Source organism: Antedon bifida, chromosome 1 (genome assembly GCF_963402885.1).
Source record: "Antedon bifida chromosome 1, ecAntBifi1.1, whole genome shotgun sequence".
NCBI classification, from domain to species: Eukaryota; Metazoa; Echinodermata; class Crinoidea; order Comatulida; family Antedonidae; genus Antedon; species Antedon bifida.
This window is the reverse complement of record NC_136226.1, coordinates 5,739,070-5,755,187: the sequence shown is the minus strand read 5'-3', so window position 1 is coordinate 5,755,187 and position 16,118 is coordinate 5,739,070. Positions and strand designations below refer to the sequence as shown.

The window sequence follows — 16,118 nt, the reverse complement described above, 5'->3', positions numbered from 1 at the left end:
AATTCTTATTAGTATTTAATCAAATATTCAGACTTGCAAACAAGGACTTCAAACCAGAGAGTTGTAAGCACTCCCTGTTCAAACTGCCTCATCAAATGTCTCTGTAACTACTGTACAGTATATTGCAGTAGATTACTACTGTACCTGTATTTTTGCATCATAGTTTTGAGATAGAGAACAGGTGTATTTAACCATCAAGTTCTTTTTTTACGATCCATAAACTCAAGTGTTAAGAGCGAGGAGTTCTTCGTTAGTACTAGGATAGTAGCACGCATATGGTTTGGGCCGTTATTTGATACCTGACCTATCTCACCAACAAGTGGCTATACTTTAATTTGATTTACCCTTTGCCAATTTTAAACCGAATATGAACGTTTCCGCATATCAAAAGACTACCCATGGTGCTGTTATTATTTTATGATTTATAAGTGAAAATCTAACCACAGGGTGCCAATTATTGGGTGTAAATTTATTTGTGTAATAATCCTACATGGTGTTATTTAGTTCTTATTTAATACATTTGCGAAAAAAAACTCATGTGGTACACTTATTGAATGTCAATTGTTGGAGAACAAGAAAATATTCAAATGGCCTGACATGTATATGAACACAATACAAATCTTTCTTGGAATAGCTCTTCAATTCAATACAAGGACTGGTCTCCCAAGAGTTGCAGATTTGAAAAAGAAACAAAAATACAAAATTGTCAGGTTTTCTACAGTATACAGATTCAGAACAGTACAGTAGACTATCAAACTTTATGTGACAAAAATGTGATGTGCCCATATACTGTATGGACATGATGATGCCATATCACTACTATATTTGAGCATATCACTACAATATTTGGGCACATCACACTTTTTATCAAACTAGTTTGATAGTGTAGACAGAGCTTTAGATTGTCCATAAAATATTAAACAAAACAAACAGCAATAAATAGCAATATTGTCTAATGATGAATAACGGCTTAAAGTAGACCAATCTATTACTAAGTTGTCTAAATTACACATGATTTGTAACTTAAGCTTTGTATTCATTAATACAGAGTACTGTATTAATGTCGCACTAACCATTGTTCACAGTAGAGTTGAAGCAATGACATTTAAAACAGTCAGTAGCTTTTGTATAGAATTCTTCAAAAAGCTGCTGGCTTGGAAATTACAGTTTTAAAAACATGTTTTTGCGGTGGCGAGTTGTAATGTCCATAGTTTTGTTAAATACTAAGGGAAAACTAAAGCTCTGTCTACACAATCAAACTAGTTTGACAAAAAAAAGTGTGATGTGCCCAAATATAGTAGTGATATGCCCAAATATGGTAGTGATATGACATCATCATGTCTACAGTATATGGGGACATCATATTTTTTGTCACACACATAAAGTTTGACAGTGTAGACAGAGCTTAAATGTATTCAACAATACACTGGTACTGTATGATTCTACAGCTTTATGATTCTGAATTGAAAGTAGTCTCTGTCTACTGTACATCGACTGCACAGTGGCTTCGGTAACTTTAGAGCAACGTGGTATCCAATGACGCTATGCACAGAATTGAAGTTTACTTTAGAAATCGATCGTCTTTCTTACAGTATATCTTCATTCTACAGTAAATGGGTCGGTTCATAAGACACTGTAATTGACCCTGTGTCCTTTTATTTACTTTATTCTGTTTCACTCTCACTAGCTTTTTCACGTTATTTATATATCCTCCTACTGTGTACATAAACCGAATGTCTGGTTGCTATGCTGTAACTATGTATACAGTATTTCAACCCATCCTTTTTATGGTGTGTAGTACGTAGGTACAATGTAATAAAATGACAAAATGGAAGGGGAACATGCATGCATAAATGATCAAATTTTTTAACATATCTATCCCAAGTTATTTTAATTTTTATTAAAAAGTGACTATTATAATCATGGAGAAATTAGTTATTCTCTATGATATAACATTTTTTTTTTTTATTTATTTCATTTCAACACATACATAATACAAAATTAATAGATAAAGGTAACGTAACCCTTAAACAATAAAAAGAAACACAATATGATATAACATAGAAATAGAAAAAAAAGTGTACTGGTACAGATTAAAATGTGATTATACCTTGGTAATCATAGTCATAGTAGAACAACTTCATGAACAAACTTATGATAGAATTCTGGTCGCCACATTATGATCATAGAGTCATGTATCCAAAACTTTGAGGTTTGGAACTGTCATTGTAATGTGGGTTATTACAAAGTTTTTATTCTCTGAATGTGTGTTTTTCCATACCACATTGTACATACTGTGTAAGTACAGTAGTCTTGTACAAATACCAATAAAGATTATCACTATTAATATCTATTCTCACAATTAAGGATTGCAAGGCTCAACAGTTTCTAGCTACTGTACAATAAACTTAACAGAGAGGTTTAACACACAAATAGAACTGTAACTACTGTGTTGGGTACCTACTGCTTGGGAGATCAATGCCCTGCTATTGAATCACATTGTCAATATTGTGTCAGACTTGTTCAAAGGTTCTTTAATTGACAAATATAATAATGATAAAAACGTCATTTAAATACTTCAAGTGATGAGCACAAGTGTCTGCTTATTTAGTGACATTATAAAACAGAAAAAAAATGAGGCCAACACAAGATAATGCATGTGTAATTTTGCTTGATACTCTACAGTAACAGTACCTGGAATCAAATTCAATGAGATCATTATCCATTTTGTTTTTCAGGTGGTAAACACAATGACGACAAAACACACAAAATATGGCCAATAAAACTCGTAAAGGAAGTGCAGAGAAACAGATTGCGCATACGCGCATCGAAGATGAATCCGTCATTGAGAAGACGTATGCGTTTGGCAAGAAGGTTGGAGCTGGAAGCTTTGGTGTCGTTATCGAAGCAAGGCAGATCAACAGAGATAAAAAAGTTGCCATTAAAATTATAAATAAAGAAAAGGTAGGAAATAATCAAGATTTAATTCAGATTTAGAAAAAAATCAGTAAAAATGATTAAATATTTGATTGGGACACATATGGACACATATGGCAAAAATTCGATATGGCAAATGTTGTTTTATTTTGCTCTGAACCACATGGATTAAATCTGCTAAAATCTTTGAAACCGGGATATAAATTGTTCTTCAAAGTGGATGATATGATATATTAACTGATAATAAGTAATAGTACCAAGAAATTTGAATCAATTTGTATAAATGGGAAAGTCCCTTAATGATTGAAAAAAAGACAATGGTATATATCCACAAAGTTTTATTTCAACCTTTTTCAATTGAATTTGAACAAAATTAAATTTAATTCCCTTTTAACAATTCTGAACATGGTTTGTGATTTCTTTTCATAAGGCAACAATGCTTGGTTGCTATAACAACTAACGACAACTATCACAAACTACAGTACATATAGTGAGTATAGAGTAGTACTGTACCTGAGTTTATGGTTTATTATACAAGGCATGTGGTCTTGTTTGAAAATAGGATATACAGTACAGTATGCATAAATAAACATAAGATATCCGGAGCAAGAATTTGGTAAAGGTATCAATGCTATAAGCCTTTCATAGTAGTTTGCATGTGGTATTCTAAAAAAAGAATCATGCATATCCATAATTAAACATAAGCTATTTATAGATCAAGAACCTAGAAAACAACCAGGCTTACTGTACAGGTTTATAAATTTAGCACATTTTAAAAATAAGCACTATGAATAAATAATTAAAAACATAAAGTTATTTAAAGATCAAGAAACTAATAACATCTTCAGCAAACAATAGATTAAATAAATAATTAAATTAAATAAAAATAGCATAGATTTGGTTTATAGAATACTGTACAGGGCATGGGCATTTCTTAATAATAAACAGCAATATTACAAATCATTTATTAGATAGAAAAATAAAAAAGAATCTACACATGTTACAGCTAGTTGTCTTTTAGATATTCCTCAACGTGCCAATGATGAAGGCAACAATTTAAAAAAGAAATGTGTGATGAACTATCGGTCATTGACTTTTGAACTTCATTCGCGTAAATGACACTTTCATAGACAATTGTAATTGACAAATCGTGCAGACATGCTTAATGATCTATCCATGAGTTGGTAAAGACAATTTTATTCTTGCATAGTAAAGGACCAGCCAATAGGTTCTATGCCCAAGTTTTAAAGTAACTGATGTGTTAATGTATGCATCAATAATTCTCACGGAGCGTACAGTATTTTGTTACTTATTGGAGAACAATGCTTTTGTTTCAGACGCTAAATTGATACTGAAAATAATTACGCTATTAGAGTTTGCATGAAAGTTAGAAAATTGATTGAATTGACATGAATGCAAGCACTGTACAATGTTGGTAACTTTCCTGTAATAGAATTAGCACTATTTTCCTCTTTAATTTAACATACTATACTTCGAGGTCGATTTCATATACTCAAATTCAAGGTTCGTCACTTAAAATAAATTATTATTTCGAGTCTTGATTGAACCATTAAATAATTACTGAATATTGATTTGTCCAGTGCTGTGTTCTGTATCAAGTGTACGGACCTTGGCTAAAAAGTGATCTGAAGTACAGATACTGTACATGAAAGATAAATTAGTTGGAAATTTAGTACACTCGCTTCAAGCAGCGTTAAATGAAGAAAGAAAGTCCTGATACAATGGGAAACAAAAAAAAAAACTTTTTCTGAAACTGATCCCTGTAAGTGCAACCCCTTTGACACTTGGGTACAGTACTGTACACTCTCCTGTATTGCCTACAGTATATTTTTCTACAGGTACCAACAATTTACCAAATAAAAGTAGATTAAGTTGTAGGTTAGTCATGGAAATGAATTGCAGGCAACCAAGTTAAGCTCTGTCTACACTATCAAACTTAACTTTATGTGACAACAGTTTGATATGCCCATATATGGACATGATGATGCCATATCACTACCATAATATTTGAGCATATCACTACCATATTTGGGCACATCACACTTTTTTGTCAAATTAGTTTGATAGTGTAGACAGAGCTTTACAAAGTTTACACCCTGTACAATTGGTAGGATTAGGATATGAAACAAGAAATAATGTTTTTGTTTTCATTACCCAACAGGCTGGTAGTTCAGCAATAAAGTTATTAGAAAGAGAAGTTGGAATTATGAAGATAGTTAAGCATCAATATATTGTACATCTAAAAGAGGTCTATGAAACATCTAAGGTAAGCTGTTATAAATAACTACCAAAGTTGATTAATAACTAATGTACTATAACCATGTGTTAGTTGTAGGCTGAGGAATGTGTTCAGGGAATTTCGCTGAAATATGTTCCTTCAATTTTCTATCAGAGCAAATCAAGGATGCACCTCAGCCTAAGTTGGCAACAACAAGTTGAAGCTGAGTGGAAAGATCAGTATTACAGCCTAGGTTAAGAGGCCTATGCCCTGTTGAAAATAAAGATGGATGGAATAACCACCTGTCTAGTACTGTAGGCCTACAACTGTTTAAATTCATATTTATATTCATTTTTCTGTAGAAAATGTATCTAGTTATGGAATTCTGTGGAGAAGGAGATCTTCAACGAATGTTGGACAATTCTAAAACATTTACTGAAATGGACACACAGACCATAGTGAAAAGATTGTCTAGTGCTGTGGCATATCTACATAAAAATGGTTAGCCAATTATTATATCCGGTTACTTTCACTAAAATTAATTATAAAGGCTTTAAATACCGCAAAACTATAGTAACAGAATTGTTTTTGGTATTTTATCCGACTTGAAAGACAATTTGAAGTATTTTTGCAGAATGAACACAGACTAACATTATTGCAGACGATTGTTTGTTGTGCTGAATCAATATTTGTAATTGTCAGACCATATTGTACATACAATGAGTGATGGCCATGTGTCAGTTACATTTCTATGCTGTTAACCAAAAAGGCTTTAATGATAAGATAACCGATTTTAACACAACAAAAATCCATATTGAACACAAAAAATAGAGCTATACTGTATCTACAGTTACACAATGACTTATCAAATAAATATTCATATTTCAGATATTGTCCATAGAGACATAAAACTTGAAAATATATTGCTAAGTAAGGATCATGATAATCCTGAAGATAAATTGAACATTAAGGTAAGGATTTGTATAGTATAATCTTATGTTCGAGTATAATCCCATGTTCGAGTATACTCCCATGTTCGACTATAATCCCATTTGAAATGTTAACACAATTTTGCGATTTTCTTAGCTGTCAGACTTTGGATTATCAATAGTAAAAGGTGGAGTTGGTAGTGATGCTATGATGCAGACAATGTGTGGAACACCAATATATATGGGTAAGGTTTATGTATTACGCAGGAATACAAACTCATTGCTAGGCATTTATCAAACAGTGCAGCCAAAAAATAAAGCAATACTATACTTTCTACTCTGAATTTTGATTGATAAACAGGTATGGCTAAACACATTTTTAAAGAAAATATTTGGTCTACCAAGATGACTTAATGTTAAACACTTTATTAAATCATTTAATTTCAGCACCTGAAGTCATCAATAATCAAGGATATAGCCAGCAATGTGATGTATGGAGTATAGGAGTTATAGCATATCTATTGTAAGTTATTTAAAATAACTATCTTAGGCCTACAGCACAATTGATCAAGGTCTTACACAGGCCTACCAAGACAATCTCTCTATGCCCTTACTACCTGCATTATTGTGCCACTGTAGGCCTAGGTTCAAGCTATTAAGCAGCTACTGCTATCTTACCTTGTAACTTGGTTATTTGAAGAACTCATCACATCTTGTAAGATTCCAAGTAAATAACAGAGTCAATATAAATCCAAGATAGTTTATTAGTATAAATCCACAAAAAGAAAATATCAAAAGCAAGCCTTCTGTACCAGCTAACTACCATCTTGTGGTATACTATTATAGTACAGTACTGTAGGGGTATATGAGAGTGTTAAATGAAGTGTGAATGCATGGTTTAAGTAAAGTTAATTTGCATAAACAAGCATACAGGTGGTTATGTAATCTTTTAGATGGTAGTGTACAAGTATTAGTTGGTTTTCATTTTGTAGGTATATGAAAGGTAGGGTTATGACGAAAATCAAACAAATCCATTAATTTTTCTTGTAGAATATCTGGAGCACCACCATTTAATGGTAGGGATGAAGAGTCATTGTACACAGCTATTAGAAAAGGAGAGGTGGACTTCAGTGGTCCAATCTGGCAGGATGTTAGTGAAGAAGGTAATGGTTAATCAGATAATTTAATGATGTTTAATGTTGGCACAAAGTAAATGGTTGAGTCAATTGAAGATAATGAAGAATGAGAAATCCGCAATGTTTCCTGAAACTATAATGGATTCCTATGGAGTATTAGCACCATATACGATATGATGTATCTATATTATAATAGTTCTGAAGCCAGCCTTTTTCTTCTTCCAAACAATGGGACCGAACATGCTAGAACACCAACTTCCAGAAGAACTGCGATTTTAGACAGATGTTTGGTCAGCGATTCTTGGTCATCTTAACGCATTAAGATCACACAGAGGTCCAGCATACCTGTTTGTATGATTCACCATAACAATTTTCCAATGCAAAAATGGCCGATTAATTTAACTTCATATTATTTATTATATTTATATATTATATTTCAGCCAAAAATGCAATCCAGGGTCTGACTAAACTCGATCCAGCTCACCGTCTAACGGCCAATGAATTGCTGAATCATCCGTGGATGCTGGGAGAGAAACTAAAAGGAAACGAACGAACAAATGTACTGGAGATGATGAAACAGATGATGCTGGAGGAGAAAGGTGAACTAATGAATGGAACAAATGAAATAAATGATAATAATAATGTAGATGACAATATTAAGGACCAAAATAAACAAGATGACAAAAAACTCAAGGTAATTGTGAAATTAATATAATTAATATAGATTTTAATCAATTAATTTAACCAATTATAACAATAGGAAGCTTTAAACTGTCTACACTATCAAACTAGTTTGATGTGCCCATAGTGTTATGGCATGATGTAGACAAGTCATGTTAATCCATGCATTCAGAGAAATTATGCGTTGCTGCTTTCGATGTTTTTAGATCCAGACGACATACAACATCGATGTGTACAGTAGGTCATAGGTCATTGCAAATTGTAAACTCCCTAATTTTATACCTGTACATCTTGCAAGCCTTTGCTTGTAGAGGCCCTGATTATGGCTTGATGTTTCTTCTTTTTGCTCAACCTATTATGTATTTTTAGATTGAGATGGCAAATCCTCGTAGAAGCTCAACAGGAAATATTGGAAGTCCGCCAAAAAAGTCGGGACCACGTGCAGTGCCAGTAACAAAACCATATGTAAGTTTCTGATTTTCAATATAATAACAATAAGGAAATCTTATATTGCGTCGGTTTACATCACAAATTAGATTCTCATGGAGCATTGACACAACAATGTGGTAAAGTTAAAGTCCCAGCTGATGATAAAGGTCTTAAGCTTTGAGTTCAATTAATTTGCAGATTTATTTTGCATTCTAAAAAGAACTAAGTGAATTTTATTTGATTATCCAGGTTTCGGATGCATCGCCAAGAAGGTCGTCAGGGTCAGCTTTGAACACACCAAAGGCAGGAACCAACAGACAACGACCACTTCCAACTATAGTTGCAGGTTCACCGAGGACAAAGTTAAGCACTCCGTCAAAACCATCATCAAGTCTTAAGTCGACCTCTCCTAAACCAACTTCTAATAGTAGTAATAAAACAAAGAAGAAGTCTGGTGGAACTAGTTGATGAATACGGTAGACATGACAGTACTTGTGTTGTTCCAACATCCTAAGAGGTTTATTCAATTGGCGAGTCGTTTCGTACCACTTTTGGACAGAAATTGCAATTATATATTCTATTTTTAATGGATAGAATAGCATTATTGACCAAGAAAAGGTTAAAATCCAAGAATTTGTTAGCATTTTGATGAAGTACTGAACAATCTTCCATTACTGCCGGTTATGTGGCTAGTTTTGAACATGTACTCAATACTGGGCCTGTGTTCTCAACAGACAGGAGCTTATATAACTGGGGTAAAAATATCGATCTGTACACAAAATATGCACTGCATTTCTAATATAGCTTTTTTCTGTATAAATACTTAATACCAAAAATGGAAACAGTTCCTAGTGTTAGATCGTGTACTGAATGCTAAGAAATAAACATTTATACTTCTACTGGATGCAAACACAATATTCCGTCCTTTTCTATCTGTGGTTTTCATACAAAAGTTAATATATTCCATCCAACCAGAAATAGGGATCTTCTGCATGTGAATGTGGATGGTAATATAATTTTCGTAGGCAAGCGAAACAAGAATTCCATTGTGTAATCTATGTAGTCGAATGCACATAGGTCGAATCCCATGAGCAACTTCACTTTATAGTGAGAGATTATTAGAAGGTTAGGTTAACTTATATTTAGTACATCGGCTATTTTGTAATTCTTTCATATAGAAAATGAATAATTTGTGATTTCTGTATCGTTTACCTATGAGAAAAAAATTATCTGGAAATCCACAAAACTTGTTTGTATTATCTGGATCACAATGAAGTCTGGCATTCCTTATTTCATTGTAATTTTGTTCACTCGATTGTATATAAGATGTGAATGGCATATTTTGGTTTTAAATATTTAACTCCGTCCGTAATTAAGAAAAAGAGTGTTGATACTAGTACTACGAGTATGTGTTTTTGTGTACTACTTGTCCAGAAAGAAAATATGTAATTATTTTTGATGTGCAAATTAGTGATATATAGATTAAGTTATCCACAAGGGTGTAAATATTTGTCTATTTTTAAAGTGGAAAATTAATTAATTTAGTATAATATATGTTATGTAGTTCTTTCCTCTTAACAAATATTTTATTGATGACAAATTGTAAATGATTTGTGGTCTTTGAATTCTTTTGTTGACAAACATCAAAGGAAGATTTTTTTTTATATATGAAGGTTGATTAAATATGTGACTGAATATTTTCTATGTCCTTTTTTTTGCTGTTCCAGTTTTGCAAACGACGAAATGATAATGCAATCATTCTTTCTAGCGGCTGTTAACGTGTCTCCCACAATGCACATGTTAATTCACTAACATTGGACCATTTTCATATCCTGTTTGGATGCTATACTTACGAGCAAGTGGCCGTAATTACGTAGCTATAACATCAGTAAGGGTTCGGGCCTCACTCGCTGAATGGTTCTGTTGGTAGAATGAGTATTCTCGAATAAGGACTATAAACCGTAGGTCCAGTGTGCACATCTAGCTCATGTGCTAGAAATAAAAATGTATATTAATAATATACAATTAAACATGGGTGCCTTCACTTGCAATGTGCTGCATAAATGAATTGACATTAAATATGGACGGAATGTTCGTAAACCAGTCAATTTTTTCAATTTAAATCCTGTGGTCTTGGTTACTCGCCACCTCCAGTGGATTCTACAGTTGCTTCTTCTGTTGGTTTACAGAACATCTTTTGAGACGAGTAGGGGGTTACCCTGGTGTACTAGTACATCACAGAAACTGATCATAACTGGGCCCTCTGGGAGACCAGTCTTTGACGGAAGAGGTCGTCCAGTATAAATAAAATATTTCAATTCAATAGGTCCATCCATAGTAACTTTGTTTGAAGGATTTTGCTTTTCGTTTTTAGAAGATAAAAAAATATCTTATTCAAAACGTTACCTAAATGAATCCATTTTTTATTATGACAACTTATTAATGGGTACATTTCTGGACAAGAGACATAAAACATTTGACAAACAAAGCAACGTAGACACTTAGCAGCGACAAACATAGAAACTCGGGACACACATAAACGGTGCAGACATGGCAACTTTAATCATCAGAGTATAATACACTCACAAATTGTGTTGGCCACAGAATAGAACACAAAAGATTTCTGAATGAAAAAACAATAGTTACATTAAACAAAAAAATGTTGTTTTATTTTACCACTAAATCTCAAAAACCTGTTTAGATTTAGTTTAATTAAGGAAAACAATTGGACAGACTGACCTCTGACCTCTTATAAAATCAACTGTTTCAACAACAAATTAAAGTGTTTGATTTTTCTTCTTCAAAAGCAATAGAATGAATATTCATTATTAATTAAATGGTTTTATTTCTTCGTACAAATAGGAATTACTTTATCATAACAGCTTAAAATCATTTTTTTTATAAATGCAAATATCTTTAAATAGCCACATTGTGTTATATTAATAATAACATGAATGAGTAACGTTAAAAGTTTCTTACAATTGCCGAGTGATTCGTTGATGGACCTCAAGGTGATGTTAATTTAAGATGTGAATAGTTTTTAAACAACGATATTAATTGTATACGGTTCGTATCAAGAATAAAACGACAGAGTAAGTATTTTTAAACAAGAGACTATGCGTCAGTGAGTAATACACAGAAGAAACAGAGGCTGTGGCCAACAGCATACTATACACTTAAACACTACATTAAAGACATAATATCAACAATCAATTTGTAATTTAACGAATAACAATCCCATAAAACTCACAACCAAGTAACTACATAATAACCCCAAAACAGGGCGAACAGACAAAACAATTTATTAAACATTTACTATTTGTTTTAACAGTATTGTTATATAACTGGAAACTCTTCATCCACTGGTGTTGTAATAATCAAAAGTTGGAAAATTGATTTTAAAAATAATAAATATATTATTTAATTTCCTTAAATAAGAAAAACATCCCCATGTCCAAATTAAATATTAAATTCTCTTTTGTTTTGGTACCCCAAATATTTAAAGGTTGGAAAGGTGTAGGAGAATGATTAAATGTAGTGTATTCACCCAGTGATATAATCGTAATAGATATAGTAGTGTTTTATATATAATACATAACATATAATGACCAATGACATGCACATATATTTATATATATAGAGGTACTTGTTATACTAATTAATTAAAATTACTAATTTCATTAAAGGTGCAAAATTGAATTTAGGAAGTGTGCTATCTAACAAAGCTGGCTAAACTAACTGCCTTTATAATAAGCTAAAATTATCTTAACTCGCTAAAATTGCAATAAAAAAAACATAAATGGAAACCAATATTTACGATACCATGTCTAAAAATCAACAAACATAGATACATACATAACACGGTTATATTCTAAAAATTAAAACACAAATGTGACGTTATTTGTTAATAAATGAAATGCGCATCCTAAAGAAACAGTAATTTTAAAATAATTGGCTCTATCTTTTGCACCCAAAGCCGTAGTAAAGCGTGCTTGAGAGCTATGTGTCTATGTATTAAATTTCAACAAACAAAAACAGTGCATGTAACAGAAAAAAAACAACATTTACATCGAAAAACACTGTAAAACACCATTACAATTACATGAGGAATTCACGATACTGTACTAAATTTATAATATTGTCTATCATATAGTTTATGTATAATATATGTTTTAGGAAGGGGGTACTTTTTTTGCATAATCTTCCTATATAATATTTGATTATTATATGATGCTATTCTGATGCTAAGCTGATTAATGAATCATACATGCAGTATATTATTTTAAAATAAGTGAAATATTTGTTTATATTTAATATATTAATATTGTTGAATACAATAGGGATTATGAAAACATATCTGGCCGATAAACATTCTAAAGATTTTAACACGAGACGTAACTATACTCATAACAAAGACAAAAACTCAAGGAATCACAAAATAGTACATAACAAAGAGACAAGGTGCGGTAATATACTTAACAAGTGCAACAAAACCGCCATTTAGCAATTCAAAAAGTCAATGATTTTTATTGTTTTTTAAATATTTTATTATTTTCTAAAGTAAGAAAAATAGCAGATGTAAAATATACAGTAAGTATTGTCAATTACCTGTCCTTTGTGAAAACTGATATGGTGTTCATCATCGCCAAGGCGACGACAAACAAATGCAGGTCATCGTACAACAGAATTTAATTGCTTTAAAACATTACCCTGATTTGCCATTAAATAACAACAATGTAAATCAATTATATATGATTCTACCCTGCTGTCTAACCTCTTGTCATCCAATGACGTTTTTTAAACACAATAAAATTATCAAGGAATATACTGATTATCACAGTCGTAAACCTTCGTGAACACATTTTTTTTATACATAAATTGAAATTGCCTGTCGTTTTTTTTCTCACAAGAATTAAGTATTTTCTATAACAGAATTGCAAACAAACACAATTAAACACAGCAATATTAGGTATACCATATTCAACACGACTTTTTTTTAAATACCCGTAGTTTTAAGTCATCAGGAATCCCACACTTGTTATACTTTTGGGACAATATTAATTAAAACTGTTATATTACAAAATCACAATAGTATTACCTGCTACAGATATCCTAACGTACGCACGCACACACATACACGCAGGCGCACCAACACGCACGCACACCCACACACACGCTGATGTGTTTTAGTTATGTATTAATTTACATATATTATAATATCAATCATAACAGAACTAAAACTCCAAGAGTGAATACTTGGTTTAACATTAAGGTAATATTCAAACACATACTGTATATTAACTAATATCAAGTAGATTTTTAATCATTACAATTAAACATATTATTATCATCCTTTGGCTATTTTATACTGTAACAAATCAATCGACCAAAACATTCACTGTCTTTTCGTAAAACAAACTACGATAAAGGGCAGCATTTATAATTTAACACAAAACAATTATTTTTCTTGCACGCTTCCAAATTTCTTAGCCAAACAAAGATTATTTCTTTTTTTAAAATGCCTAAAAAACTGACGAAACAAAACCCAAAACACAACAATTAATATCTTTTGGCTTGACGACATATACCACTGCATATTAAGAATCAAAATAAATTAAATGAAATAAAGAGAGAAATAACCAATGTGCGATTGTTATCTATAAAGTATCAACAACGCACACTACAACAGTTAGCACACCAGTACAATTCAACCAATTCTCTTTACATTAACATATAAAAACCAAAATTATTACTAATAATATTTTACAAGCCCTGTCACTACATATATATTCCAGATTCATTTTTTCACTAACACAATCAGGCGAACAAAAAAATTCATTGGTTTTTATTTTAAAATTAGCTACTCTATTTTTAACATCTATACTACATTCATAATAATAATAATAATAATAATAATCATAGAAAACATCTTTTTCTATTCTGACAACTGTTAAACAGGGGAAAAAACACAAACTAAATAAAGCTCATTTTATTAATCAACATTTCGCCATGATAAGAGCTTAGTAACTTTCAATTCAAAGGGGAAAAAACAAACATTTTAAATTTTTTTTAAAAACAGTACAGCACTAGATTTTTAAAACTACTTTTTAATGTGTTTCAACCAAATACCACAAAAAAAAACTTCAATCTCTTTTTAAAATGCAACAGTTAAACTTGATTGTTTTGAACATCAACAGAGCTGATTGGTTTAATATAACAAAGGTATATATGTATGTATACAACACAGGACTAGAAGTTGCATCAAATTAATTTATTATCCGTGATTTTTGTTTATACTATTTTTTTGGATGATGAAGACAAAAGACGTGACACGCACGTGACGAGGCAATAAACAGAAGTGCGAGACAGGAAAGAAGAACGATACGTGACTGATGCCAGATTCAACTGTATAAAGACGTAGACATCACGCAAAACGGGCATGGTACGAGTTTTTTTCACAGATGCCCATCTATTATAAAGAACAAGAAAACAAAAAAACAAAAAACATAGGAATGGATTGACAGATAAATTGTGGAGTTAGTAAATTATGAAAAGAGTGTAAAGAAGAAACTTCCACAATGGAAGTAGCAACTAAAATGAAAAGATGTAAAATTAAATAACAAAATGAAAAACACAGTAAAGTACTTACAGTATGTATCATTAACAAACATTACATTGATAGGAAGATACAACATATCATTACATTTTTTGTTCCTCGTTTTCCAAAAAACAATTTTTAAAGACAATTATAGGGAGCACATATAATAATTTAACAGCATGCATGAATTAAAAAAGCAAGCTAAATTAAAAAGATAAAGTAAAAAATATGAAATAATAATGAAACTAAAAAAACTATGTTGAAAACGCATACAAAGAAAGATGATACACTAGCAATTTACAAATTATTAATTTTGTTAAATGTTAAACTTTAAAGCTCTTGTATTGAAATTAATTTGGGAGTATAAGGAATTTTAATTCAATTTTTACCAAATTTGTTGTAATAAAAAGAAATTTTATGGGTCAAGTTTGTTTACAATTAACTTTTAAAAAAATTATTTCAAATTTAAATGTCCTATTTTTAACAATCGTTTTTCCAAAAACAGGTTAGCAGTAGCTAAAAACAATGGTTACAAAAACTACAAATACACCAGGCAGTGACGACAAAACATTAAGCACAAAAATATTACAAAACACACACACATAAAAATGGAATGATCCAATATCAAGCGCCAATCATCTGTGTTGAAAATCATTCCAACCGTATCAATCATACTGCCAAAAGTTGTACTGAATCTTTTTGTAACAATTGTTTTTACAAAAAAAAATTTAATAAATTTGGAATTATTTATTTATTAAAAACCTATTTTTACTTTCCTACTTCACTTTAATAACTGGTAATACATTTTTGTTTCTTTCGTTAAAAAACACATTTTTGGTAAAATATTTGTTATTTAAGGCCAGTTAGTCGCACCATCAATAATTATTATCACTTATCAACTAATTAATCACTGAACTATTCTTCACGATTATCACTGGTACAAATTGAGATACTATTTGTACACTTCTGTGAACCAAACCTATCAAAATGAGGTAACAAAAACAAACATTTTTGTATTATTGTGCATAAAAAATAAATGCATAACTTCTCTCCTGCCAACAATGTCCACATCTCAAATTTTTTAACAACAAAACATTTTTCCTTTATTTCTTAAATTTGTTCATGATAATTAGAAGCATATCAATACATTTGTTACCTCATTTCATAAG

At 31.2% G+C, this 16,118-nt stretch overlaps 2 protein-coding genes across 17 annotated transcripts in view; one reads left to right on the top strand and one right to left on the bottom strand.

Annotated features, from left to right (window-relative positions):
- Positions 1 to 16,118, top strand: part of LOC144839116 (serine/threonine-protein kinase 33-like) — a 241,960-nt gene that overhangs the window by 3,520 nt on the left and 222,322 nt on the right. Inside the window, exons 2-11 of one of the 2 annotated variants that reach the window (XR_013611733.1) lie at positions 2,739 to 2,964; positions 5,120 to 5,224; positions 5,539 to 5,677; positions 6,065 to 6,147; positions 6,263 to 6,350; positions 6,553 to 6,628; positions 7,156 to 7,268; positions 7,682 to 7,935; positions 8,292 to 8,387; positions 8,601 to 9,202. Coding sequence is in view for 1 of the 2 variants with exons in the window: in XM_078694427.1 (XP_078550553.1) it covers positions 2,773 to 2,964; positions 5,120 to 5,224; positions 5,539 to 5,677; positions 6,065 to 6,147; positions 6,263 to 6,350; positions 6,553 to 6,628; positions 7,156 to 7,268; positions 7,682 to 7,935; positions 8,292 to 8,387; positions 8,601 to 8,819 (1,365 nt within the window). In the remaining variant the exon portion in view is untranslated. Of the gene's footprint in view, positions 1 to 2,738; positions 2,965 to 5,119; positions 5,225 to 5,538; positions 5,678 to 6,064; positions 6,148 to 6,262; positions 6,351 to 6,552; positions 6,629 to 7,155; positions 7,269 to 7,681; positions 7,936 to 8,291; positions 8,388 to 8,600; positions 9,925 to 16,118 lie in introns of those variants that run through there. The other variant, XM_078694427.1, reaches the window with a different exon arrangement.
- The window catches only part of LOC144838865 (CUGBP Elav-like family member 2), a 111,071-nt gene continuing 105,842 nt past the window's right edge, over positions 10,890 to 16,118 (bottom strand). For all 15 annotated transcript variants that reach the window (XM_078694401.1, XM_078694384.1, XM_078694405.1 and 12 more), the window contains one exon: positions 10,890 to 14,820. The gene's annotated coding sequence lies outside the window, so the exon portion shown is untranslated. The remainder of the gene's footprint in view (positions 14,821 to 16,118) is intronic.